The sequence below is a fragment of the Hemiscyllium ocellatum genome, chromosome 1, assembly GCF_020745735.1.
Source record: "Hemiscyllium ocellatum isolate sHemOce1 chromosome 1, sHemOce1.pat.X.cur, whole genome shotgun sequence".
NCBI classification, from domain to species: Eukaryota; Metazoa; Chordata; class Chondrichthyes; order Orectolobiformes; family Hemiscylliidae; genus Hemiscyllium; species Hemiscyllium ocellatum.
This window is the reverse complement of record NC_083401.1, coordinates 13,915,876-13,943,223: the sequence shown is the minus strand read 5'-3', so window position 1 is coordinate 13,943,223 and position 27,348 is coordinate 13,915,876. Positions and strand designations below refer to the sequence as shown.

Below are 27,348 nucleotides of genomic sequence, written 5' to 3'. Positions count from 1 at the left end.
TTTGACCTCCCAAATGCACCTCACACTTACACAGATATAACTCCATCTGTCATTTCTCTGCCCATAACTACAACTCTGCCCATAACTATATCTTGCTTTGACAACCTTCTATAACTTCACCAATCTTTGTACCATCTGCAAACTTACTAACTCACCCATCTACAGTTTGATCTAAGTCATTTATAAGTCACTGACCTCCAGTCAGAAAAATACCTTTCCACCACTACCCTCTGTCTTCTATGAGCAAGCCAATTCAGAATCGACATGGCCAAGTCATCGTGGATCCCATGCATCTTAATCTTTTAGATAGGTCCATCATGAGGAACCTTGTCTAAAGCATTACTAAAATCCACGTAAACAAAATCCACTGCTGTACCCACATCGATCACCTTTGTCACCTCCTGGAAACTTAAAACTTAAAGAGTTGTGATCACTGTTTCCAAAATGCTCTCCCATCGACAGGTCAGTCACCTGTCCAGGTTCATTAGCCAAAACAAGGGCCAGTGTGGCCCCTCCTCTAGTTAGATTATCCACATATTGTTTCAAGAAACTCTCTTGGATGCAACTAACAATGATCTGCCCTGTACAAAGCCATGCTGACTGTCCCTAATTCAGCCATACTTTTCCATATGTGCTCAAATTTATCCTAAGAATTCTCCCTAATTGCCTCCCAACCACCAAAGTGAGACTCACCAGTATATAGTTTCTTGGATTATCACTATTTCTCTTCTTGAACAGAGGAAGAACACTAACTACTTGCCAGTCCTCTGGGATCTCTCCAAAGCGAGGATACAAAGATCTTGATCAAGGCCCCAGCAATCTCCTCTCTTGCCTCTCTCAATAACCTGGGGTCTTATCCATCTTAATTCTCCCCAAGAGAGTCAACATCACTTCTCTCTTGATTTCAAATGCCCCAGCATATTAGTATGCTCCACTCAAATCTCACTGTCCTCCATATCCCTCTCCTGGGTGGATACTGATGCAAAGTACTCATTTAGCATGTAACACACATCCTGTGTCTCCAAGCACAAGATCCCTCCTTTATTCTTGAGTGGTCCTATCTTCTCCCAAGTTATCCTCTTGTTTTTAATTTACCTATAGAATGCCTTGGGATGCTCTTTAACTATACCTGCCAAGGTCATTTCATGGCCCCTTCTTGCTCTCCTAATTCCCTGCTTGAGTACTTTCCTGGTTTCCCTATATTCCTCATGGGCCCTGTTCTTCTTCATCCTTACTTTTTTCCTTTTTGATTAAATTCACAACCTCCCTCTTTTTCCAAGTGTCCCTTACTTTGCCATCCTTGTTCTTCTTAAACTGCAGAATTGGGCTGAGAGATGGCAAATGGAGTTCAATGCAGCTAAATGTGAGGTGATGCACTTTGGGAAGAATAAGAGGAAGGCAGAGTACTGGGTCAATGGAAAGATTCTTGGTAGTGTGGATGCGCAGAGGGATCTTGGAGTCCATGCGTATAGACCTCTGAAAGTTGCCACTCAGATGGATAGTGCTGTTAAGAAGGCATACGGTGTGTTAGGTTTCATTGGTGGAGGGATTGAGTTCCGGAACCGCAATACCATGCTGCAACCATACAAAACGCTGGTGCGGCCACACTTGGAATATTGTGTACAGTTCTGGTCGCCCCATTACAGAAAGGATATGGAAGCATTCGAAAAGGTGCAAAGGAGATTTACCAGGATGTTGCCTGGTCTGGAGGGAAGGTCTTATGAGGAAAGGCTGAGAGACTTGGGTTTGTTCTCATTGGAAAGAAGAAGGCTAAGGGGGATTTGATAGAGACATACAAGTTGATCAGAGGATGAGATAGGGTAGACAGGGCATCGTTAGGAACATGGGACTGTGATATCATAGCAATTACAGAAACATGGCTCAGGAATGGGTAGGACCTGCAGCTTAATGTTCCAGGATACAAATGCTACAGAAAGGATAGAAAGGGAGGCTAGAGAGGAGAGGGAGTGGCATTTTTGATAAGGGATAGCATTACAGCTGTGCTGAAGGAGGGGAAGATATAAAAGAGACCTAAGGGGCAACTTTTTCATGCAGAGAGTGGTACGTGTATGGAATGAGCTGCCAGTAGTGGAGGCTGGTACAATTGCAACATTTAAGAGACATTTGGATGGGTATATGAATAGGAAGGGTTTGGAGGGATATGGGCCAGGTACTGGCAGGTGAGACTAGATTGGGTTGGGATATCTATTCGGCATGGACAGGTTGGACCGAAGGGTCTGTTTCCATGCTGTATATTTCTATGACTCTATGACTCTGTGACTTTTTCTTAGGATGATAACATCAGTGTGTACGAGGGGGCATAACTACATATTGAGGGGTGATAGATTTAAGACAGATGTCAGAGGCAGATTCTTTACGCAGAGAGTGGTAAGGGTGTGGAATGTCCTCTGTGCTAATGTAGCCAACTCAGCCACATTAAGGAGATTTAAACAATCCTTAGATAAGCACATGGATGATTTTGGGATAGTCTAGGGGGACGAGCTGAGAATAGTTCATAGGTTGGTGCAACATCGAGGGCCGAAGGGCATGTTCTGCGCTGTATTGTTCTATGTTCTTCTATGTTCCCCCTTTTTGGAACGTGCCACACTTGAACTCTTATCAGCAAGTTCTTAAACAATTCCCACGTGTCAATTCCTTTCCTGATGAAGGGCTCATGCCTGAAATGTTGATTCTCCTGCTTCTTGGATGCTGCCTGGCTTGCTGTGCTTTTCCAGCACTACACTCTCAACTCATATGTCAAATTTGGACTTGTTAATTATAGCTCCTCCCAATTAACATTGCCTAGCTCCTGCCTAGCACTAATGTAATTTGCCTTCCCCAATTTAGTACCTTTCTGCAAAGTCCTGACTTAACCTTCATAGCTATCTTAAAACTTAAGGAGTCAAGAATGTGGTACAGGAAAAGCACAGCTGGTCAGGCAGCATCCGAGGAGGAGGAGAATCAACGTTTCGAACCTTAGCTCTTCCTCAAGAATAAGGCTTGATCTCTCTGCCCCTTTGGTCCACAATCCTCATTCCTGATGAAGAGCTTATGTTTGATACATCAATTCTCCTGCTCCTCAGATGCTGCCTGACCGACTGTGCTTATCCAGCCCTAGCACACTCTCGACTCTGATCTCGAGCATCTGCAATCCTCACTTTCTCCTCCATAAAACTTAAGGAGTTGTAATCACTGTTTCTAAAATGCTCTCCCACTGAAAGGTTAGTCACCTGGCCAGGTTCATTAGCCAAAACAAGGTCCAGTATGGCCCTCCTCTAGTTGGACTATCCACATACTGTTTGAAGAAACTCTCTTGGATGCAACGAACAAATTCTGCACCATTTAGGCCTCTTTCTCTAAAGGAGTTCCAGTCAAGATAGGGGAAGTAGAAGTCACCCTCTGTGACAAAACTGTTTTATTGCATCTTTCCATAATCTACCTACATATTTGTTCCCCAATCTCTCAGTAGCTATTGGGGGGCCTATAGCATAATCCTATCAGAATGATTGCACTTATTTTTGAGCTCCACCTATCTTTCCTCAGTGGATGATCCCTCCTGTATGTCCTCTCTATGTGCAGATGTAACGTTCTCCCTGATTAGTAGTGCAACTCTTCCATCTCTTTTACCTTCCTCTTTATCTCACCTAAAACAATGAAACCCTGGAACGTTGAGCAGCCAGTCCTGTCCCTCTCTCTACCAAGTCTCTGTAATGGCCACAATATCATAGTCCCATGTAGTGATCCAGGCTGTAAGCTCATCTGCCTTAACTGTGATACGCCTTGCATTGAAATAAACACACTTCAGTCCATTAGTACCATTGTGTTCATTTACTTGTCTCTGCCAGTCCCTTTTTTCTGATTTACTGGAGCTAACATCTACTTTCCCTTCAATCCCTCTACTTCATGATCTGCTGCTCTGGTTCCCAGCCCCCTGCCATTCTAGTTTAATCCTCCCGAGTTGCACTAACAAATCTCCCTGCGAGGATGTTCGTTCTGCTCTAGTTTAGGTGTAACCCATCCCTCTTGTACAGGTCATCCCTGCCCCAGAAGAGGTCCCAATGATCCAAGAACCTGAAACCCTGCCCCTGCACCAGCTCCTTAGCCATGTGTTCATCTGTCCTATCTTTCTATTCCATGCCTCACTAGCATGTGGCACTGGCAATAACACAGAGATTTTTAACCTCGAGTCCTGTTATTCAGGCTCTTTCCAAACTCCCTTTACTCACTTCACAGGATCTCATTCCTCTTTCTACCTATGTCATTGATATCAATGTGCACCACTACACCTGACTGCTCACCCTCCCCCTTAAGAATTTCATGCAACTGCTCAGAGATGTCCTTGATGCTGGCACCAGCCATGCAACACCCCAAATCCTGGAGTCTCGAACGCAGCCATAGAAACATTTGTCTGTGCCTTCTACTAGCAAGTCGCCAACCACTATCACTTGCTTGAACCTTGTTCTGGATCAGTGGTGCTGGAAGAGCACAGCAGTTCAGGCAGCATCTAAACCAACCCTGTTCTACAGCAGAACCAGTTGTGGTACCACAGGCCTGGCTGCTGCAGTTATACTCAACTGAGTGTCTATACCCCGAACAGTATCCAAAGTGGTATTCCTGTTAGAGAAGGAATTAGCCACAGGAGGCTCCTGCATTACCTGCCTGCCTCTCCTGGCATCACTCATCTACCTGATTGAACCTATAGTGTGACCACCTCCCTGTAACTGGTGTCTATCACTCTCTCTGCCCTTATATCCTCATCCTCAGTGTGTCCAACTGCCATTCCAACTGAACAATGCAGTCTGTGAGGAACTGCAGCTGGTCACACTTCCTGCAGACGTAGTCGTTAAGGACACTAGACTGCTCCCTGATCTCTTGCATCTGGGAGCAGGAGCACACCACTGGCCTAACTACCATATCTTCCCCTTTACACTCAGAAAGATAAAAGAATTTATGCTGACCAGATATCCTAAATTAATCTAGTTCCATTTGCCAGCATTTGACCCATATCCCTCTAAATCCTCTTTATTCATGTAGCCATCCTGTATATACCCTTTTTAATGTTACTGCCTCCACCACTTCCTCTGGCAGCTCGTTCAATATTTTATTGCACCTAAAGGAAAATACATGCTGTGTTGTATAGTAACTATTTGAAGCACTCTAATTACAAATATTATAAGTAAGATTTCAAATTTATTATCCTCAAAGAGAACCTTAACGACACTCAAAACGAAGTATAGGGTCACCCGTCTCTATTTTAAAGCTGAAATTACAAATAAAGTGCTGGAGAAACTCAGCAGGTCTGGCAGCATCTGGGGAGAGAGAAAAACCATGTTCACATTTCAAGTCCAGTATTGCTCATCTTTAAAAGTTAAGGAGGCTGGGAAATGGTTGTTTTTATGCTGTTCACAAAGTGGGAGGAGGAGCAAGTGGAGCCCAGAGCAAAAGACAAAGGGAGTGTTTATTGTAATAAAAACTGGATATAAATACAGAAAAGGAGTTAATGATTGATGTGAATAGTGGAAAATAGGTCAGCTCTGCTGGGAGGGGTAAGAGGTGTAATAAAAATGAAACACACTGTCCAAGCTTTGAAGTTTTAAACTCAATGTTGCCCTGAAAGCTATAAACTGCCTCAGGGGAAAATGCAGTGCAGTTCCTCCAGCTTGTATAGGGATTCTAAGATAGTAATGTTAGCAGGAGAGCAAGATGTTAATTTGAAGTGAGAAACCTGAAAACTCCTTGGTTAAGTGGCATATCTATAAATGTTTTATTATCAGTTTCTTTCGTTAATATCCTTCTTTAGATCATTAAAGAAGCTGCTGCAGCTCAAGGATTATTTTATGTGTATTCCTTAAACTTATCTCATTGACATTGTTATTTTTCTGGAGCTTTTCTCTCATTGACTTATAAGTCACTTTGGACAGATGGTTTTTGAGGCTAATCAACTAACAGCCACTACAGACTTTTTCTCTGTCACTGAAACTTGCACTTTGCCTGACTGCATCTAGATGGTTCTGTCTTTCTATCGTACTGGATTTATGGTGCTAGGCAACAGCAGTTTATTTTTCTTTGTTTCCTAATGCACTAAACTGTTTACTTCAAGGTTTCAACTGACTCATTAAAATTCATAGAAACTCCTGATGTCCTGGCACTAATCACAAACAAATCTAAAATTAAACTAAAACCATGGGTGGAATTTTCTCATCCTCTGAACAACAATGACAATGGTGAGAATGAAAAATATGAGATTCGCAATATCGAGAGAAAAGAAAGTCTTCACTTAAGCTTTTAAGGATTGATGAGAATCATATTAGTGATCCTTAAGGTGCTTTTTAAATGCATTAACATCTCATTATTACCTAAACTTGCCTCATTTATTTGCAGAATCAAAAGGTACGGTGCTAGAAAAGCACAGCCGTTTAGGCAGCACCAAGGAGCAGGAGAGCCGATGTTTCAAGCATGAGCTTTTGACTCTCCTGTTCCTTGGCTGCCTGAACGGCTGTGCTTTTCCAGCACCACACCTTTTGACTCTGATCTCCAGCATCTGCACCTCTCACTTTCTCCTCATTTATTTGTAGATTGCTACTTTCCTAGGTACCATGTAGAAACTGCATGACACCAATTCCCAATATGAACCTAGTATTGCACTTCATCTTCCCTGGGCCTCCACCTTTGCCATCACATTCCAGTTGTGCAGAACATAATCCATATACAGTGATGGCCTGCATATTCCATCCATGTAGGTTGACATTGACAAAGTGATACCCTTACCACGTTATCATGGCAAGTCTTGGAGTAAATTACAATACAATTAAGAATGTCAATACTGCACTTTGGAACTCACTGACAATGCTGCTACAAGGACTGGCTGCTTGGACAAACACCCAACTCATGGATCAGAATATGATGCATCTCAAGAGCTGTCTTTCTTAGTGCTCAATCACTTTGTGCTTGCTTGGATGTTCACAGCATCACTACCATGCTTTACCTTTTAGAAAACCAGGCATCATATCATGTTTGCCAGCAATGAGCAGTTATAGGAGTGGACATGTTGCTGTATGTCACTGTGCAACATCAACATCACACCAAAGCATGTACCAACTGCTTACATTGGCAATTACGCTGAATGTGCTATGACCATGTTATCATGTGACCATGGCTTAAAGTCTGAGAGGAATTGCCCTAAGTCCAGTCAGTGGTCAGCATGGTCAGTTGGAGATCTCAGCACTGTCATTCAACAGCGTAGTCCAGTTACAGTCCAGAGAGGTTTGCCATGGCTAGACAGTTGCTTTCTATGATTGGGACCTGGGGATCAGTGTTGTGGTAATGTGGTGTGACCACACCTAGAATATTATGTACAGTTTTTCACTCCTTACTTAAGGAAGGATGTGATAGCACTGGAGGCAGCTTGAGAGGATTTTCACTGGATTAATTCAGGCTAGGCTAAGATCAGCCATGATCATGTTTAATGGCAGAGTAGGCTTGAAGGGCTGAAATGCCTACTCCTGCTCCTAATTCCTATGTTCTTATGTACCATATTCCAGAGAGGTTTCACAATCTGTGTACGAAGGTTACAAAATTGTCCTGTTCATGAACCCCTAAATGTCTTTGGAACTGTATCTAGTTTTCACTACTGGGAAAATATGCATAACAACAGCTTGGGGGAGAGCTTTTGTGGTGCAGTGATGGTGTTCCTACCCCTAAGCCAGAAGTCATTCATTTAACTACTGTCTGCTCCAGACATGTGTAATAATGCTTCTGAACAGGCTGGTTAAGAAAAATTCTAAAATACCTCAATGTAAGGAAAATATGCTTTATAAATGCATTAGCAGTGATTATAATAATGTGACAAATTGACGAAACAAAATGCATTTCTAGGTATTGTTGAGCTCATTCCATTGCAATTATTTTCCTTTGTGGCTCTCTTAGTGTCAGGAAATGTATGTTTTGCACCTTGTGGGTGGTTTTCCTGATCTCAGACACAACATTAACACTCCTCCCTAATATGAAGCCAGACTTTAGCTGTTTGTAATCTGGCAGCCTGAATTGCTTGCTGTTCATATGTCATATTGCATCACAGTCCTTGCCTCACATATTTCTCTACTTTGCCTGTTTCAGCCTACACAGCTGCCTTTCTCACAATTATTGGACCTTTGTGCCACTTGTTCTGATTAATTCATTTTATTTGCTAGCTTATGTGGCACATGGATTAATTATGACGTAACAGGGATACATAACCATGTTTTGGCTATGATGCTTCTAACAATTCAGTTGAAGAGAAACAAAATATTGCAGCATGGGGAAATCTGGGACGCAAACAGAAACTACTGGAAACATTCAGCCATCATCTGTGGAGAGAAACAGAGTTAATAGCCTGGATTTTCATTGAGTCGGAATAATTCGGAAGCCCTTTAAAATGGCTGGCAAGCCTTGATTCCATTATTCCTTACCCTATTCCCAGTATGGCAAATTTGGACCATGAGCTGACAGCCAGTGATCCAACTTGCCCAGCTCCATTGTAATGTTAGGCCACTCTGCTCAATTTTCATGAGTAAAAAATGAGGTCTGCAGATGCTGGAGATCACAGCTGAAAATGTGTTGCTGGTCAAAGCACAGCAGGCCAGGCAGCATCTCAGGAATAGGGAATTCGACGTTTCGAGCATAAGCCCTTCATCAGGAATGAGAGAGAGTAGCCAAGCAGGCTAAGATAAAAGGTAGGGAGGAGGGACTTGGGGGAGGGGCGATGGAGGTGGGATAGGTGGAAGGAAGTCAAGGTGAGGGTAATAGGCCGGAGTGGGGTGGGGGCGGAGAGGTCAGGAAGGAGATTGCAGGTTAGGAGGGTGGTGCTGAGTTGAGGGAACCGACTGAGACAAGGTGGGGGGAGGGGAAATGAGGAAACTGGAGAAGTCTGAATTCATACATTGTGGTTGGAGGGTTCCCAGGCGGAAGATGAGGCGCTCCTCCTCCAGCCGTCGTGTTGTTATGTTCTGCCGGTGGAGGAGTCCAAGGACCTGCATGTCCTCGGTGGAGTGGGAGGGAGAGTTAAAGTGTTGAGCCACGGGGTGGTTGGGTTGGTTGGTCCGGGCGGCCCAGAGGTGTTCTCTGAAGCGTTCCGCAAGTAAGCGGCCTGTCTCCCCAATATAGAGGAGGCCACATCGGGTGCAGCGGATGCAATAGATGATGTGTGTGGAGGTACAGGTGAACTTGTGACGGATATGGAAGGATCCCTTGGGGCCTTGGAGGGAAGTGAGTGTGGAGGTGTAGGCACAAGTTTTACATTTCCTGCGGTTGCAGGGGAAGGTGCCGGGGGTGGAGGTTGGGTTGGTGGGGGGTGTGGATCTGACGAGGGAGTCACGAAGGGAGTGGTCCTTGCGGAACGCTGATAGGGGAGGGGAGGGAAATATATCCTTGGTGGTGGGGTCTGTTTGGAGGTGGCGGAAATGACGGCGGATGATACGTTGTATGCAGAGGTTGGTGGGGTGGTAGGTGAGAACCAGTGGGGTTCTGTCTTGGTGGCGGTTGGAGGAGCGGGGCTCAAGGGCGGAGGAGCGGGAAGTGGAGGAGATGAAGTCATCATCAGCTCAGCTTTTCAAAGGATCCTGGTTCACAGCATAGAAGTACCTATTTCTGTGCTGTGTACACTATATAATTATTGCATTCATGTAGCTTATGAAGCAAATTGAAATGCAACAAAGACCTTTTCTGTTCGAGGACGTTTATACCGTATGAAAGCTTACTGAGGACCTCGTGTGGCAGGATATATTTATTACAGCTATATGGTAAAAGTAGAGATGCAAGTACACAATTGCTGTTACAATAGTTATTTGAACACATATTGATGAACAAATTATAAGCAAGAGTAAGCTATTTGGCCCCTTGTGACTACTGCACCATTTAATAAGGTTATGGTTGACCTGATTGTGACCTCAACTCCATATTCCCACGTACATCAGATAATCTTTAGCCCTATTGTTCATCAAGAATCTATTCACCTCTAGCTTAAAAGCATTCAATGACCTTGCCTCCATTTTAAAAAATTCATTCACAGGACATGGGCATTGTTGACTGGCCCAATATTTATTGCCGATCCTAAGTGTTACAGTTAAGAGTCAACCACGTTGTTGTGGGTCTGGAGTCACATTGAGGCCAGGCCAGATAAGGATGGCAGTTTCCTTCCCTAAAAAACATCAGTGAATCAGATCCTAAAGGACATCTGACAGTCAATAATAGTTTCATGGTCATCATTGGACTGTTAATTCCAGATTTTTATTGAATTCAAAGTCCACCATCTGCATGGTAGGATTTGAATCCTTGTCCCCAGAACATTACGTAGGTCTAGATTAACAGTCCAGCAATAATACCACAATGCCATCACCTCCCCTCCAACAATTGAATTGCATCATTATTCTGCTGTATATCTTCAAATTTATTTTTCTCAAGTAAACATCTGATTTCCTTTTGAAATTATATTTTCTTCTGCCATCTTCATGTTTAACAAGTCTCAGGTCATTGCCATTCACTGTTTCTTTCTCATATCCTCGTGTATCTCTTGCCCAAAACTTTAAATCCATGCATCTGGTTCTTGTATGATTAGCTAATATGAACAGCTTTTATTTCTTAATCTGGGAGAACAACCCTAACTTCTCCAAGTGAACCTTGTGGTTAAAATCCCTCATCCAAGGAACCGTCCTTGTAAATCTCCACTGCGCCCTTACATTTTCTTTAAGGGTCACAAGAAACCAATCACTGACTTGATGGACCTGCAGCTTCACTCCTTGAATCTTCTTCTAGTGATCTGTCCTAACAGTGTTGTCTCTGACTCCCTTTTGCCAGTTGGCACTGTTTCTCTTATGTTTGCCACTCTGTCGTTTGCTGATTGCCCATCATTGCTTTTTAATTTAAGTTTCTGGCAGCGTTTTCCTTTGGGATCATTCCATCCCTTTCTTTCTCTTTCTTTCTGTCTATCTCTCTCATTCTCTCTCCTGCTGACACCTCGGTTTTTGGCATTACTTTGTCTCAAGCTCACTGTCCTCTGAGTCTCAGACCAGTTTTCTCTGACCAATCTAATCTATCCTTCTTCTCCACATTGTTTTTCTATTTACCTATCCAATTCAACAACTCTTTCCTAACTTGGTCTGATATTACCGAAGAAAGGATATGCTTGCCATAGAGGGACTGCTGCAGAGATTCACTCGGCTGATATTGGGGTTGGCAGAGCTGTCCTATGATGAGGAACTGGTTTGACAGGGTCTGTATTGATTAAGGTTTAGAAGGATGAAAGAGGATCTGATTGAAAAGTTCTAACAGGGCTGGACAGACTGGCAGGGAGGATGATTTCCCTGGTTGGGAAGTCTAGAACAAGGGACACAGTCTCAGCTGGTAGATCATTTCAGATTGAGATAGTCATAAAATCAAACAGCATGGAATCAGACCCTTGGGTCCAACTTGGTCCAAGTTTACCAAACTAAAGTAGTCCCACTTCCCTGCATTTGACCTATATCATTCTAAACCTTTCCTATTCATGTACCTGTTCAACTGTCTTTTAAATATCGTAACTCTACCTGCATCTACCATTTCTTCTGGCAGTTCATTTCCATATTTGAACCACTGTCCAAGTGAAAAACTCACGCCCCTCATGTCCCTTTTAAACCTTTCTCCTCTCATCTTAAAACTATGCCCTCAAGCTTTGAACTCCCAACCCTAGAGAAAAGACCTTGCTATTCACCTTATCTATGCCCCTCTTGATTTTATAAACATCAATAAGGTTACTCCTCAATCTCCACTGCTCCAGCGAAAAATGCCCCAGTTTATGGGATGAGGAAAAATGTCAACACTCAAAGAGTAATGAATCTGTTAATAATCTTCTGTTAAGTGGGATTTGTCAAGGTTCAGGCAATCAATTATTATAAGGGACGGCACAGTGGCTCAGTGGTTAGCACTGCTGCCTCACAGCGCCAGGGACCTGGGTTTGATTCCTGCCTCAGGCAACAGTCTGTGTGGAGTTTGCACATTCTCTCAGTGTCTGCATAGGTTTCCTCCCACAGTCCAAAGATGTGCAGGTCAGGTGAATTGGCCAATGCTAAATTGCCCATAGTGTTAGGTACATTAGTTAGGGGTAAATATAAAGTAGGGATATGGGTGTGGGTGCATTACTCTTTGGATTGTTGGTGTGGACTTGTTGGGCTGAAGGGCCTGTTTCCATACTGTAGGGAATCTAATCTAATCTAAAGGGACTCTCTAGTCAGAAGTACAAACAGGGGATTCTGCAGGCCGTGAGCAAGACTTCAGAATGGGGTTTTGCCTTCCTGGTTGCAGGACATCCAGGAGAGGTTGCAGCAAGTTGTTAAAGGGGAAACTTAGCAGCTGGAGTCATTGTACACATTGGTACAAACAACAGGGAAAGAGGGAAAGGGATGAGGTTTTTTTCAGAGACAGTGTAGGAACTTAGGTAGGAGGTTGAAAAGAATAAACTCTAAGGTAATAATCTCATTTGCTGGTAAGAGTTGGAATAGGAAGATGGCGCAGATAAATGAGGGGCTCAAGATATGGTGTAGGGAAAAGAAATTAGATTTTTGGATCATTGGGTTTTCTTCTGGGGCAGAAGGGACCTGTTCAAAAGGGACAGGTTTCATATGAACTGGAGGAGACCAATATCCTGGTAGGAAGATTTGCTGGTGCTACTTGGGAGCCTTTAAACTAGTATGGAGAGTGAGTAGGGGTGATCCTAAGTGGTAGTGAGAACAGTGAGAGTGCTGAGGATGATTCGGAAGTTAAAGAGAGAGAGTTAATTAGATAAGACAGGCAAGACATGTCAGAAATGAGGTAGCTCAAAGAATGCAAGGGATCTGACAGGTAAGGTGGATGAACTCAGCGCATTTATAGGAACATGAGACTGGGATATCGCAGTTATCATAGAGACATCGGTGAGGGAGGGATAGGACTGGCAGCTCAACGTTCCATGGTTTAGATGTTATAGGAAGGATAGAAAGGGCGGCGGGGTTGGGGTGTGATATTTTTGATAAGGGAAAACATAACTGCTGTACTTAGCGAGGAACTTCCTCGGGGATCATTCAGTGAAGCTACATGGGTGGAACCTACAAATAAGAAGGGCACCATCGCCTTGAATGGTTTAGATGTTGTAGGAGGAATAAAATGGGAGGCAAGGGGCGGGGGAAATGGGGTGATGTTTTTGATTAGGGAAAGCATTACTGCTGTACTTAGTGAGGACATTGCTGGGGGATCGTCCAGTGAAGTAATATGGGTGAAACTTACAAATAAGAAGGGAACGATCACCTTGGCAGGATTGTACGAGAGGACTCCTAATAATCAGCAGGAAACTGAAGAGCAAATATGTCAAGAAAACTCAGATATTGGTAAGAATAATAGGGTTGTAATAGTTGGGGAGTTCAACTTGCCAAACATAGACTGGAACTGCTAGAGTGTTAAAGACTTGAATGGAAAGGTATTTATTAAATGTGTTCTAAAAGTTCAAAATTAGAGTAAGGCCAATTTTGAATGTATGAGACAGAAACTTTCAAAAGTTGATTGGGGTAGACTGTTCATAGGCAAAGGACAGCTGGCAAGTGGGAGGCTTTCAAAAATGAGATAAAAGGAGTTCAGAAGCAGTGCGTTCCTCTTAGAATGAAGGGTAACTCTGCTAATAGTAGGGAACAATGGACAAATAGAGATGTTAAAGCTCTGGTCATGAATAATAGAGACATAGGTCAAGTATAAATAACTGGGATCGAGTGAATCTCTTGAAGAGTATAAGGGAAGTACGGGCATTCTTAAGAGAGAAATCAGGATAGGCAAGAAAAGGATATGAGATAACCTTAGCAGATAAAGTTAAGGATAATCCAAAAGAGACTCTGCCAGTACATTAAGAGCAAAAGATCAATGAGAGAGAGAGAATAAGGCCCCTTAAAGATCAACAAAGTTATCTATGTGTAGAACTAGAGGAGATAGGAGAGTTACTAAACGGATAATTTGTGTCAGTAATTCCAGTGCAGAAACACATGGGGGGGGGCTAGGAAACTTAAGGAAGTAAATATTGATGTCTTGAGTGCAGACCACAGTATAGAAGAGGTAATGGTGGAGGTCTTAAAAAGCATAAAGCTACACAAATCTCCGGGACTTGATCAAGTGTATCCTAGGACTTTGTAGGAAGCGGGGCCGCTAGCAGAAATATTTATATCATTTATTGCCACAGGTGAGGTGTTGGAAAACTGGAGGGTGGCTAATGTTGTGCCTTTATTTAAGAGTGGCTGCAAACAGAAGCCTGGGAACTGTAGACCAATGAGGAGAAAGCGAGCACTGCAGATGCTGGAGATCAGAGTTGAAGAGTGTAGTGCTGGAAAAGCACAGCTGGTCAGACGGCATCTGAGAAGCAGGAGAATTGACATTTCGAGCATAACTCCTAATGAAAGGCTTATGCCCAAAACGTCGATCCTCCTGCTCCTCGGATGCTACCTGACCAGCTTTGTTTTTCCAGCACTACACTCTTCAACTGTAGAACAGTGAGCCTGACATCATTGGTGGATAAGTTGTCGGAGGGAATTCTGAGAGACAGGATTTACATGTATTTGGAGAGGCAATTAATGATTAGGGATAGTCAGCATGGCTTTGCATGTAGGAAAACATGTCTCACAAATTTGATTGAGCTTTTTAAGGATGTGTCCAAGAAAATAGATGAGGTCAGAACAATAGAGTCATAAAGTCATAGAGATGTACATTACGGAAACAGACCCTTCAGTCTGACTCGTCCATGTGGACCAGATTCTTAAATTAATCTAGTCCTATTTGGCAACACTTCGCCCATACCCCTCTAAACCCTTCCTTTTAATATACTCATCCAAATGCCTTTTGAGTGTTGTAATTGTTTTAGTTTCCACCATTTCCTCTAGCAGTTCATTTCATACGTGCACCACCTTCTGCATGAAAACGTTGCTCCTTAGGTCCTTTTAAATTTCTCCCCTCTCACTCTAAACCTATGCCCTCTAGTTCTGAACTCCCCCATTCCAGGGAACAGGCATTGTCTATGTACCCTATCCATGCCCCTCATGATTTTATAAACCTCTATAACGTCACCTCTCATCCTCCGATGTTCCGGGAAAACAGCCTCAGCCCATTAAGTCTCTCCTTATCAGTCAAACCCTCCAACCCTGGAAATCCTTTTAAATCTTTTCTGAACCTTTTCAAGCTTCACAACACCCTTCCAATAGGAAGGAGACAGAATTGCACACAATATTCCAAAAGTGGCCTAATCAATGTTCTGTACAGTCGCAACATGACCTCTCACCTCCTCTACTGAATGCTCTGACCAATAAAGGAAAGTATACCCAATGCCTTCTTACTATTCTATCTGAATGGGCTGAATAGGCTGGGGCTGTTTCCCCTGGACAGTTGGAGGCTAAGTGGTGACCTTACAAAAAGTTTATAAAATCATGAGAGGCATGGATAGGGTAAATAGACAACATCTTTTCCCTGAACTAGAGGGCATAGGCTTAGGGTGAAGGGGGAAAGATTTAAAAGGGACCTAAGGGCCTTTTTACGCAGAGGGTGGTGTGTATATGGAATGAGCTGCCAGAGGAAGTGGTGGAGACTGTTACAATTATAACATTTAAAATGTATCTGGATGGGTATATTAAAAGGAAGGGTTTAGAGGGATATGGGCCCAGTGCTGGCAAATGGGACAAGATTAAGTTGAGATATCGGGTCCATATGGTAAAGTTGGACCAAAAGGCCTCTATTTTTATGACTCTATGACTCTAATTGGGCCAAGGAGTGGCAAATGGAGTTTAGTTTAGACAAATGCAAGATGTTGCATTTGGTAAGATGAATAAATCCAGTTATTACATAGTAAATGGTTGGGCCCTGGGGAGTAAATATCCCTAACACAACATGCAAAGACATAAGCACACGGACTCTCTGAGAGAAAATGTCGTGATTGTAATCTGATCAGCCAGGTGGACTTCATATAATATGAGTTCCCTGATTGGGGCTATAAATCTGGTCCAATCAGGGAGCCCAAGGTGATAGATAGAAACACAAGTGTGGGAGTGGAATGCATCATTTCCCCCTCCAACTCTATTTTGATTTAGTCCTTGCCCTCCCCTTCACTGTTTTGATCACACAGCATTGCCCTTTGATGTGAAGGGCACTGCTTGTCACTGGCCACTCGGGTGTTTCCTTTCTTCCTGGTGGTGGAAATTAAATAAAGATTTGTGCACCTTAAAAAAAAATAAACACAAGTGTACAAGGGTCTATTCACTCTGAGGGAGTTGGATCAGTGTCAAGGATTCTCCAGATGAAAATAAAGGGTGACTTGGTGACTGGATATCAGTCTCTTGAATTATTTCAGTGGCAACAAGGGAAAAGCATGCTCTCAAAGAAATTCACTGCAACTGCCATGTTTAAGTTGGATTATACATTTCTGGCATCATGCCATTATTTGGGAAGCTTGACTCATTGTATTCTGTCGTCGAAAACTGAGTAGAGTATATGGAAAGAATGCTTTGTGTTTTCTGGGCAAATGACATTGGGGCAGATGAAACACAATGAGTAATTTTCCTGACAGTTTGTGGACCAGCAGCTTTTTCAGTTATTAGGAACCTAACTTTCCCTGAGGCGCCAGATACCAAAAGTTTTTAATGGTTGATACATTTAGTCAAGGACTATTATGACCTCAAGCCTTCTCTAATTCTAAGATGCGACCATTTTACTTGGTAATTTGAATCCAGATCAAGATTTTGATTTAACCCTTAATGAGATGCTGAGAGACCACTGATATGTGGGATTAATGATGTAACCATCCAAAAGTGCCTTCTAGCTGAAGCCCAACTTGACTTCAAACAGGCAGTTCAACTGGCTGCCGAACTTCATTGGAAAACGCGAAAAGTGGAGCATACGAGTTTAGGGCATTTTAATGGAAGTGGACAACCTCGCCAGTCTGACTGAGCTTGGAGAACACCACTTGAGTGAAAGCAATTGCATCGCCTCATTTGGAACACATCCTGAACAGAGGGATTCTAGGTCAGCCCACAGCAAAATCCCAAAACAAAGCTTTGGTCAAACAGTTAAAAGTTTCTTCAGGATCTGGGCTGACAAGCCATTGAAGTTGTTGCTGTTATGCAGACTTGAGACAGCAAAAGAGTCCCACTAGACCTAAATTGAGTAAGATAACTCATAGGCGGCATTTAGGAGAGTGCACACCCTGGTTTGGAACAGTTAAATTGCTTAGCAATATCAAAATAAACGACTGGTAAAATGGTCACCTAGTTCGAATGGAGGTTGATACTGGTGTGGCTGTTTCAGTGATTGCAGAAACAGTCTTTAACAAAATTTGCTCAGGACTCCAACTCTTAAGCTAGACAGAACGTATACCAGGGAATCTTTACTGATTAAGATTACAACTTTGGTTCCAGTCTCTTATGAGAAGCAGAGTCATAGAGATGTACCACACGGAAACAGACCCTTCTGTTCAACTTGTCAATGCCAACCAGATAACGATTTGCCAGCACTTGGCCCATATCCCTCTAAACCCTTCCTATACATGTACCCATCCAGATGCTTTTTAAATGTTGCAATTGTACCAGCCTCCATCACTTCCTCTGGCAGCTCATTCCATACACGCATCACCCTCTGCGTGAAAAAGTTGCTCATTAGGTCCCTTTTAAATCTTTCCTCTCTCAGCCTAAACTTATGCCCTCTAGTTCTAGACTTTTCCAATCCAGAAAAAAGGCCATGTCTATTTACCCTATCCATGTCCCTCATGATTTTATAAACCTCAATAAGGTCACGCTTCAGCTCCAAGGAAAACAGCCCTCGCCTCTCCCTATAGATCAAACCCTCCAACCCTGGCAACATCCTAGTAAATCTTTTCCGAACCCTGTCAAGTTTCACAACATCCTTCCCATTTTGCAAGAAAAGGCTTGGGTCTAAGCTTGATGGAGTGAAATTGGTTCAGAAAGATTATTCTAGATTGATACAACATTTTTCAATTAGAAAATGGCTGCCTGAGTGAAGTCCCAGAACTAGTTCTGGGTACTAAATACCCAGAAAGCCTTTCAGGAAGGTTTATGAACTATCAAAGGAGCGAAGGCCACCTTGCACGTTGATCACAAAGCATTTCTAGGATTCTGCAAGGCCTGCCCTCTGCTATTTGCCTTACAGGAAAAAGTAGAGACAGAAATTGGAAGGCTGGAAAATGAAAGAATCAAGTCATCAAACCAGTCCAATTTGCGAAACAGGCAGCAACAGCTGTACCAATTGTGAAGCCTGATGTGTCGGTTTACTTCTGTGGGAATTTTAAACAAACGGTCAACAGCTTTTCACAGCCAGATAAATAGCCAATCCTTGCACAGAGCATTTATACACAGATCTGGCAGGGGGGCTGACCTCATGAAGATGGACATGAGCCATGCTTACTTGCAATTGCAGTTGGATGACAATTTCCAGAAGTATGTTACAATTAATACTCATAAAGGTTTGTACCAATATACAAGACTGCCGTTTTGGGTATTGTCAAGCAATGCAATTTTTCAGTGGACGATGAAGAACATTTTACAAGATCTACCCCAGATCACCAGTTATCTAGATGATGTGCTAATAACAGAGAAAACCAAACAGGAGCACTTAGAGAACTTGGACATAGTACTTAGACATTTCTCCTAGGTGGGGAAATGTCATAAAAGGGAAAAATGTGTATTTCAGGCACCCCAAGTGACCAGCAGGGGTTAGATAGTTGACAAGACCAGATTACACCCATTGGAAGATAAAATGAGGGTGATTAAAGGTGCTCTAGCTTCCACATTGGTGCTGCAGCTTAGGTCTCTCCTTGTGGTATTAAACTATTCTGGAAAGTTCATACATTCCTGGCCCCATCCTTTGCATGAAACCTTAAAAAAGGGTCAGCCATGGAAATGGTCACGTAGCCAAGCCATAACCTTCACAGAAGTAAAGAAACAGCTGTTATCCTATAAGGTGTTGGCACACTGATCCCAAGCGAGATCTGGTATTGACATGCAATGCCTCCCCATAGGATGTCGGGATAGTATTAGCTCACGGGTGCCGATGGAGAGGAACGCCCAATAGGGTATTCATCCAGGACTTTGGCTCATGCAAAGCATAAGTATGCCTACATAGAAAAGGAAGATTTGCAGTCATTTTTTTATTTAGATTACTTACAGTGTGGAAACAGGCGCTTCGGCCCAACAAGTCCACACCGACCCGCCGAAGTGCAACCCACCCATTCCCTTACATTTCACCCCTTTTACCTTACACTATAGGCAATTTAGCATGGCCAATTCACCTGACCTGCACATCTTTGGACTGTGGGAGGAAACCGGAGCACCCGGAGGAAACCCACGCAGACACAGGGAGAATGTGTAAACTCCACACAGTCAGTCGCCTGAGTCGGGAATTGAACCCAGGTCTCTGGTGCTGTGAGGCAGCAGTGCTAACCACTGTGCCACCGTGCCGCTCATATTTGGAGTCAGAAAGTTCCACCAATGCTTTTATGGATGTAAATTTGCAATAATAACCCCTGCCAGGTCTACTTAAAGAGGACAAGATGTGGAGATGCTGGTGTTAGACTGGGGTGGACAAAGTTAAAAATCACGCAGCACCAGGTTATAGTCCAACAGGTTTATTTTGAAGTACTAGCTGTCAGAGCACTGCTTCTTCATCAGGTAGCTACCGCTCGGAAAGCTAGTACTTTCAAATAAATCTGTTGGATTATAACCTGGTGTTGTGTGATTTTTAAAGAGAACAAGCCAGTACCACCCATAGCTTCAGGCCAGATTCAGTGATGGAATCTAATACTAAGTGTGTATAATTGCAACTTAGAAAAGTGTCCGGGAGGCCAAGGAGCAAATGTGGATGCATTGAGCCACTTCTGCTGGCGGATACACCACCGATACTACAGCTAATGGAAGAATCCATAATGGTTTAAATTTTCTGGACACACATCCGGTCATAGCTGATAATATCAGACTTTGGATGCAGAAAGATCCAGTCTTGGCAAAATTGAAACAGCTGGTGGTGATGGGAGAAACCAAAGAGCCGTCACAACCAGAATTGAAACCGTTTTGGACCTAGAGAGACCAGATCACAGTACAGGATGGCATATTATTATTGGGAGCAAGACTGAATGACCTGAGCAAAGGTTGCCTCCAGATATTGGCTAAACTCCACCAGGGTCACCTAGGGGTTACCAAAATGAAGATGTTGGTAAAACATTTTGTATGGTGGTCAGGATTGGATATAGACATTGCTGCATTGGTGGGGCTGTGCCCAGAGTGCCAACTAGGACAAAACTTATCACCAGCAGTTCCTTCACATTTATGGGAATAGTCAGGTGAACCCGAGACTCAATTACATATCGACTATGCAGGTCCTTTCATTGTCTCAATGCTCTTAGTAATTATCGATGCCCACTCAAAATGACTGGACTTGCTTGGAGTTCATTTGTCAAACACATGAATGATGATAGAAAAACTGCATGCATCTTTTGCAATACAGAGACTCACAGAAGTGTCAGTTACATATAATAGGCCATTGTTTACCAGCAGGGAATTTGAATATTTTCGAAGTCAAATGTTATTCTTCATATTAGGACATGGTTATACCATCCATCAACGAATCGTGTGGCAGAAAGAGCAGTCCAAATTAACCATGAGAATGTCCCTGCATGGGTAAGAGGCATGTTGAAAATGAAGTCAGGTCCAGAGACATATAAAGTTTGTGTAGGTGCGATGGTCCTGAATATGCACGTGGACCATATGAAAGTGACAAACTCACAAACAGTGCAGGAACAAAACTTGCCCAACTCCTCGACTACCTTTCCATCTGTTCTGGGATCTGTGGGTTCTCCCTCTCCATCTAGCATTGAAGATACCTCAGAATGTGAGATGGACTGGATGAATATCACTACCTCGATGCCTTTGCTGCTTGAAAAGGAGAATGATTTTTTCCAAGACCCTCCTGACGCAAGAGGCAAGCTACTGTATGTTACATGGCACTGGTATTAGAGGCAGAGTTGGAGGAACTTGACCTGATGCTAAATCCCCCAGAAGAAGCTAGAGAGAAAAAAAAATTGGCCTAAGTCCTCAGACTCAGGGGGTAGGGTTGTAGTGATTGTTATCCAGGTGGACCTCATAGAATATATGTTCCCTGATTGGACCAGATTGGCAGCCCCAATTAGGAAGCCCTGGCTGACAGATATAAACAGGAGTGTCAGAAGTTCTTTTCACTCTGAGAGCTGGCTCTGAGGGAGCTGGATCAGTGTCAAGGACTCTCCACGTGTAAATAAAAGGTGACTTAGTGGTGGGATACTGGCTTCAGTGGAATCCTCTCAAGGTGATGAGAGAAAAGCACACTCCTAAAGAAATTCACTTGCAAGAGTTGTTTTTGAGTTGGGCTAAGCATTTCTGGCATCATGCCATTTTTGGGAGGCTTGACTCAGAAAGAAATTTTAAAAATAAATAGGAGTGTCAGAAGTTCTTTTCACTCAGAGCTGGCTCTGAGGGAGCTGGATCTGTGTTACGGAGTCTCCACATGTAATTAAAGGGTGACTTGGTGATGGGATACTGGCCTCTGTGGAGTTATTTCAGAAAGATTTGAAAACCTGATGCGGGGTGGTGACAACAAGAATGGCCCAGGAGCTGAGAATCCCTCTCCCCGGCTCACTTCCACAATCCCTGAACTCCTGGGCCCTCCTTTTTGCCCCATATCTCTCTATCTCCCTGCCTCTTCCTCTTACCGGGTTGTCCGAATCTCTCCCCACCTTCCACTCCTGCTCCCCATCCTCCAACTAATCCTGATCTTCCCTCCCCTATCTCTCCTCCATGCCTGTCTGCCCGCACACCAGGGTTGATTTCTCCGCCTGCACCTCCTCAAAATCTTCACACTCGTGATTCAAAGTGGTACATGTTACGCATGCATCAGTGTCATCAAATACAGCCCAGCAATGTGATTGAATCTAAACTACTCTCTAGGCAATTAGGGGTGAGCCACAAATGCTAACTTAGCCAGTGACACCCAAAACCTGTGAATGATATAAAAATAATTAATCAATCAGCTGGTTCTTAGCAGGCTTTTCTCCAAATTTACCATAAAAAATAAACACCTGTCCAAGCCAGTCTTTATTCAAAACAGCCCCAACAGGATCTACAGCAAAGTAACGTTATCACTAGTTATCAGATTTCTAGGAAGCCTTGTTTCTAAAAAAGTTCAATGTTCACGGTGAACTTATAATGACCTCTTGTAAACAAACCATTCCAGGTATGTCCACAGAACTTGAATGAAATAAACTTTCCACAATCTTTAAAAGTTTAAGTCCTCCAAGTAATATTAAATATAAAGCACCTTACGAAATGGGGGAGATACTAAATGAATATTTTGCATCAGTATTTACTGTGGAAAAGGATATGGAAGATATAGACTGTAGGGAAATAGATGATGACATCTTGCAAAATGTCCAGATTTCAGAGGAGGAAGTGCTGGATGTCTTGAAACGGTTAAAGGTGGATAAATCCCCAGGACTTGATCAGGTGTACCCAAGAACTCTGTGGGAAGCTAGAGAAGTGATTGCTGGGCCTCTTGCTGAGATATTTGTATCATCAATAGTCACAGGTGAGGTGCCGGAAGGCTGGAGGTTGGCTAACGTGGTGGTGCCACTGTTTAAGAAGGGCGGTAAAGACAAGCCAGGGAACTATAGACCAGTGAGCCTGACCTCAGTGGTGGACAAGTTGTTGGAGGGAATTCTGAGGGACAGGATGTACATATATTTGGAAAGGCAAGGACTGATTCGGGATAGTAAACATGGCTTTGTGCGTGGGAAATCATGTCTCACAAACTTGACTGAGTTTTTTGAAGAGGTAACAAAGAAGATTGATGAGGGCAGAGCGGTAGATGTGATCTATTTGGACTTCAGTAAGACGTTCGACAAGGTTCCCCATGGAAGACTGATTAGCAAGGTTAGATCTCATGGAATACAGGGAGAACTAACCATTTGGGTACAGTTTGCTGGTTCAAAGGTAGAAGACAGAGGGTGGTGGTGGAGGGTTGTTTTTCAGACTGGAGGCCTGTGACCAGTGGAGTGCCACAAGGATCGGTGCTGGGCCCTCTACTTTTTGTCATTTACACAAATGATTTGGATGTGAGCAGAAGAGGTACAGTTAGTAAGTTTGCAGATGACACCAAAATTGGAGGTGTAGTGGACAGCAAAGAGGGTTACCTCAGATTACAACAGGATCTGGACCAGATGGGCCAATGGGCTGAGAAGTGGCAGATGGAGTTTAATTCAGATAAATGCGAGGTGCTGCATTTTGGGAAAGCAAATTTTAACAGGACTTATACGCTTAATGATAAGGTTTTGGGAATGTTGCTCAACAAAGAGAACTTGGAGTGCAGGTTCATAGCTCCTTAAAAGTGGAGTCGCAGGTAGATAGGATAGTGAACAAGGCATTTGGTATGCTTTCCTTTATTGGTCAGAGTATTGAGTACAGGAGTTGGGAGATCATGTTGCAGGACATTGGTTAGGCCACTGTTGGAATATTGCATGCATTTCTGGTCTCCTTCCTATTGGAAAGATGTTGTGAAACTTGAAAGGGTTCAGAAAAGATTTACAAGGATGTTGCCAGGGTTGGAGGATTTGAGTTACAAGGAGAGGCTGAACAGGTTGGGGCTGTTTTCCCTGGAGCGTCGGAGGCTGAGGGGTGACCTTATAGAGGTTTACAAAATTATGAGGGGCATGAATAGGATAAATAGACAAAGTCTTTTCCCTGGGGTTGGGGATTCCAGAACTAGAAGGCATAGGTTTAAGGTGAGAGGGGAAAGATATTAAAGAGACCTAAGGGGCAACGTTTTCACGCAGAGGGTGGTATGTGTATGGAATGAGCTGCCAGAGGAAGTGATGGAGGCTGGTACAATTGCAACATTTGGATGGGTATATGAATAGGAAGGGTTTGGAGGGATATGGGCTGGGTGCTGACAGGTGGGACTAGATTGGGTTGGGATATCTGGTCAGCATGGACAGATTAGACCTAAGGGTCTGTTTCCATGCTGTACATTTCTGTGACTCTATGACTCTATAACATTGATACATACATGTCAGAATTGCAAGCGTTGGTAAAAGAGAATATCTGTAGTTTCACATTGAATGATGGTGTACGTTTGTTAGGATGTTGTTTGTTAAGATGCTATCAATGAAAATCTGTGGCTGAGACAATGTTAGACTAGATTATTTACAGGATGGAAACAGGCCCTTCGGCCCAACAAGTCCACACCAACCCTCCGAAGAGCAACCCACCCAGACCCATTCCCCTACACCTAACACTATGAGCAATTTAGCTAGCCTGCACATTTGTTTGGACTGTGGGAAGAAACCAGAGCACCTGGAGGAAACCCACACAGACACAGGGAGAATGTGCAAAATCCACACAGAGTTACCTGAGGTGGGAATTGAACCCAGGGTCTCTGGCGTTGTGAGGCAGCAGTGCTAACCATTGTGCCACCATTTAGCTTCCTGATAGCTTGCGAACAAATCCAATGATATTGCATTGAACTGGTAGGAAATAATGTTGTTAATAACTTGAATTCTTCAATTTTTCAGCTGTGCCTCAACCCTCTCTCCTCTGAAGTCAGGAATTTAGTTATAGGTTCAGGCCCCAGTCTAGGGATTTGAACAAATAATCTGCACTGGCAGTACTATACCCTGGAAATGCTATTTTTTAAATAAGATGATAAACACCAGCATCACATTTTCCAATGTTTGTAAGTATTATGGACCAGATCAGAACAACTCAAATATATTAAGAATGTAACCTACACCCTAACTTTTTCTTATTTGAAAGGTAAATGTCAGGAGTTATGTTCTGGAAGCAATTTGATTGGTCAAACTACTGGACATAAAGCAAAACATAATTTATTTAAACTATAGTTAAAATACAACAAAGAAAAGAAGAACTTGGAATAACAACTCTATTGGCAAACTTAACAGAGTAATATACAGTAACTAAAACTAATTAACTATTTCAATGTACTAACATCCCACAAACACACCCTTGGAATAAGGCAAATTCAGAAATCAGATTTTGTCTCACATGCAATTCAGTAACCTAGGAGGAGAACCCCAGCTTTTCTCTGTAATCGAGAGTGGGAGAAATAGCTTCCACTTCTTCAAGATCTCAACTCCAACTGCTGAAAACTAACTAAAAATCCTTGATCTGTGACAGTTTAACTACACCCACTCGGGTTGTTTCTATTGTTCCAATTTTTAAAAAAATCCCCAAGGCCTCAGAAGTCTTCTCATAGACTGCCCGCCGCAGGTCCCCCAATCTGTTTCTAAAAGAAACCAAGACAAAACACACCCTTGAAAGCCACAACATAGCCACAGTATGCAATCCGATAATATTTCAAAGAAGAGCTGGAGAGTTAGCCCTGGACAGCCATGACAAAAACAAATTATCTTGTTATCAATGCCTTGTTGTATTGGACTTCATTTCAAGAAGTGTTTATTGATTGCCAAGTTGTTTGGAGAGTTGCGTGTACTGCTGCATTTTTTCTTTTAATATCATAGAAAAAAGACTTGATGCTTCTCGCTCGTTCAGAACCTCAGGTTGTGGGACCCAGTTGGTCTGTTCATGTGAACTCCTATTACATCATATTGCCTTCCACCTCACTGACACTCCTGGTGAAGCCTGTAGCAGTGCAAGAACTCCTTCTACCTTGTGATCTTCCTTACAGATCTGATGAACCACCAGAAACAGCTCTAAATAATATAGAGGTGAGTGACTGTGTGGATTATTCATGTAGATTTGAAAGGAGGTAACAGAGGGTACTGACACTTCCATACAAATAGAATTTACTTTTAAAAGTCTGGCTATCACACAAATAAACATAGAACATTACAGTACAGGACAGGCCCTTCAGCCCTCGATGTTGTGCCGATCTTTTATCCTCCTCTCAGATCAAACTAACCTACATACGCTACATTTTACTTTCATCCATGTGCCTATCCAAGAGTCACTTAAATGGCCCTACTGTATCTGAGCTGAAAATGTGTTGCTGGAAAAGCGCAGCAGGTCAGGCAGCATCCATTCTGAAGAAGGGCTTATGCCCGAAACGTCGAATCTCCTGTTCCTTGGATGCTGCCTGACCTGCTGCGCTTTTCCAGCAACACATTTTCAGCTCTGATCTCCAGCATCTGCAGTCCTCACTTTCTCCTACTGTATCTGACTCTACTACCACTGCTGGCAATGCATTCCATGCACCCACCACTCTCTGTGTAAAGAACCTACCTCTGACATCTTGCCTATACCTTCCTCCAATCACCTTAAAGTTATACCCCCTCATGAAAGCCATTTTCACCCTGGGAAAAAGTCTCTGGCTATCCACTCTATTCTCTGCCTCTCATCACCTTGTACACATCTATCAAGTCACTTCTCATTCTTCTTCGCTCCAATGAGAAAAGCCCTAGAACCCTCAACTTTCCTTCATAAGATGTGCCCTCTAGTCCAGGCAGCATCCTGGTAAATCTCCTCTGCACCCTCTCAAAAGCATCCACATCATTCCTACAATGAGGTGACCAGAACTGAACACAATATTCCAAGTGTTGTCCAACCATAGCTCTTATAGAGCTGCAGCATAACCTTGTGGCTCTTAAACTCAATCCCACTGCACTCAATCCCACTGCTAATGAAAGCCAACACACCATATGTCTTCTTAGTAACCCTACCAACTTGAATGACAACTTTGAAGGCTCTATGGATACAGACCCCAAGATTCCTCAGTTCCCCCACATTGCCAAGAATCCTGCTTTTAACCCTGCAATCTGCATTCAAATTTGACCTTCCAAAATGAATCACTTCACACTTTTCCAGATTGAACTCCATCTGCCACTTCTCAGCCCAGTTCTGTATTCTGTCATGTCCCGTTGCAAGCTACAACACCCCTCCACACTATCCACAACTCCATCAACCTTCATGTCATTGGCAAATTTATTAACTGACCCTTTCACTTCTTCATCCATTTATAAAAGTCACAAAGAGTTCCCAGAATTGATCCTTATGGAACACCATTGGTCACCGAGCTCCAGGCTGAATACTTTCCACCTACTACCACTCTCTGTCTTCTATCGTCCTGCCAATTCTGTATCCAGACAGACAAATTTCCCTTTATCCCTTGCCTCCTTACTTTCTGAATGAGATGCTGCCTAACCTGCTGTGCTTTGACCAGCAACACATTTGCAGTTCTGAATGAGCCTACCATGGGGAACCTTATCAAATCCCCTGCTAAAATCCATGTACACCACATCCACTGCTCCACCTTCATCAATGTGTTTTGTCACAT

At 43.2% G+C, this 27,348-nt stretch overlaps 1 protein-coding gene across 1 annotated transcript in view; it reads left to right on the top strand.

Moving 5' to 3' along the window:
* The window catches only part of m1ap (meiosis 1 associated protein), a 90,224-nt gene that overhangs the window by 39,502 nt on the left and 23,374 nt on the right, over nt 1–27,348 (top strand). Inside the window, exon 7 of the mRNA XM_060833190.1 lies at nt 25,577–25,783. Within this exon, the coding sequence (XP_060689173.1) occupies nt 25,577–25,783 (207 nt within the window). The remainder of the gene's footprint in view (nt 1–25,576; nt 25,784–27,348) is intronic.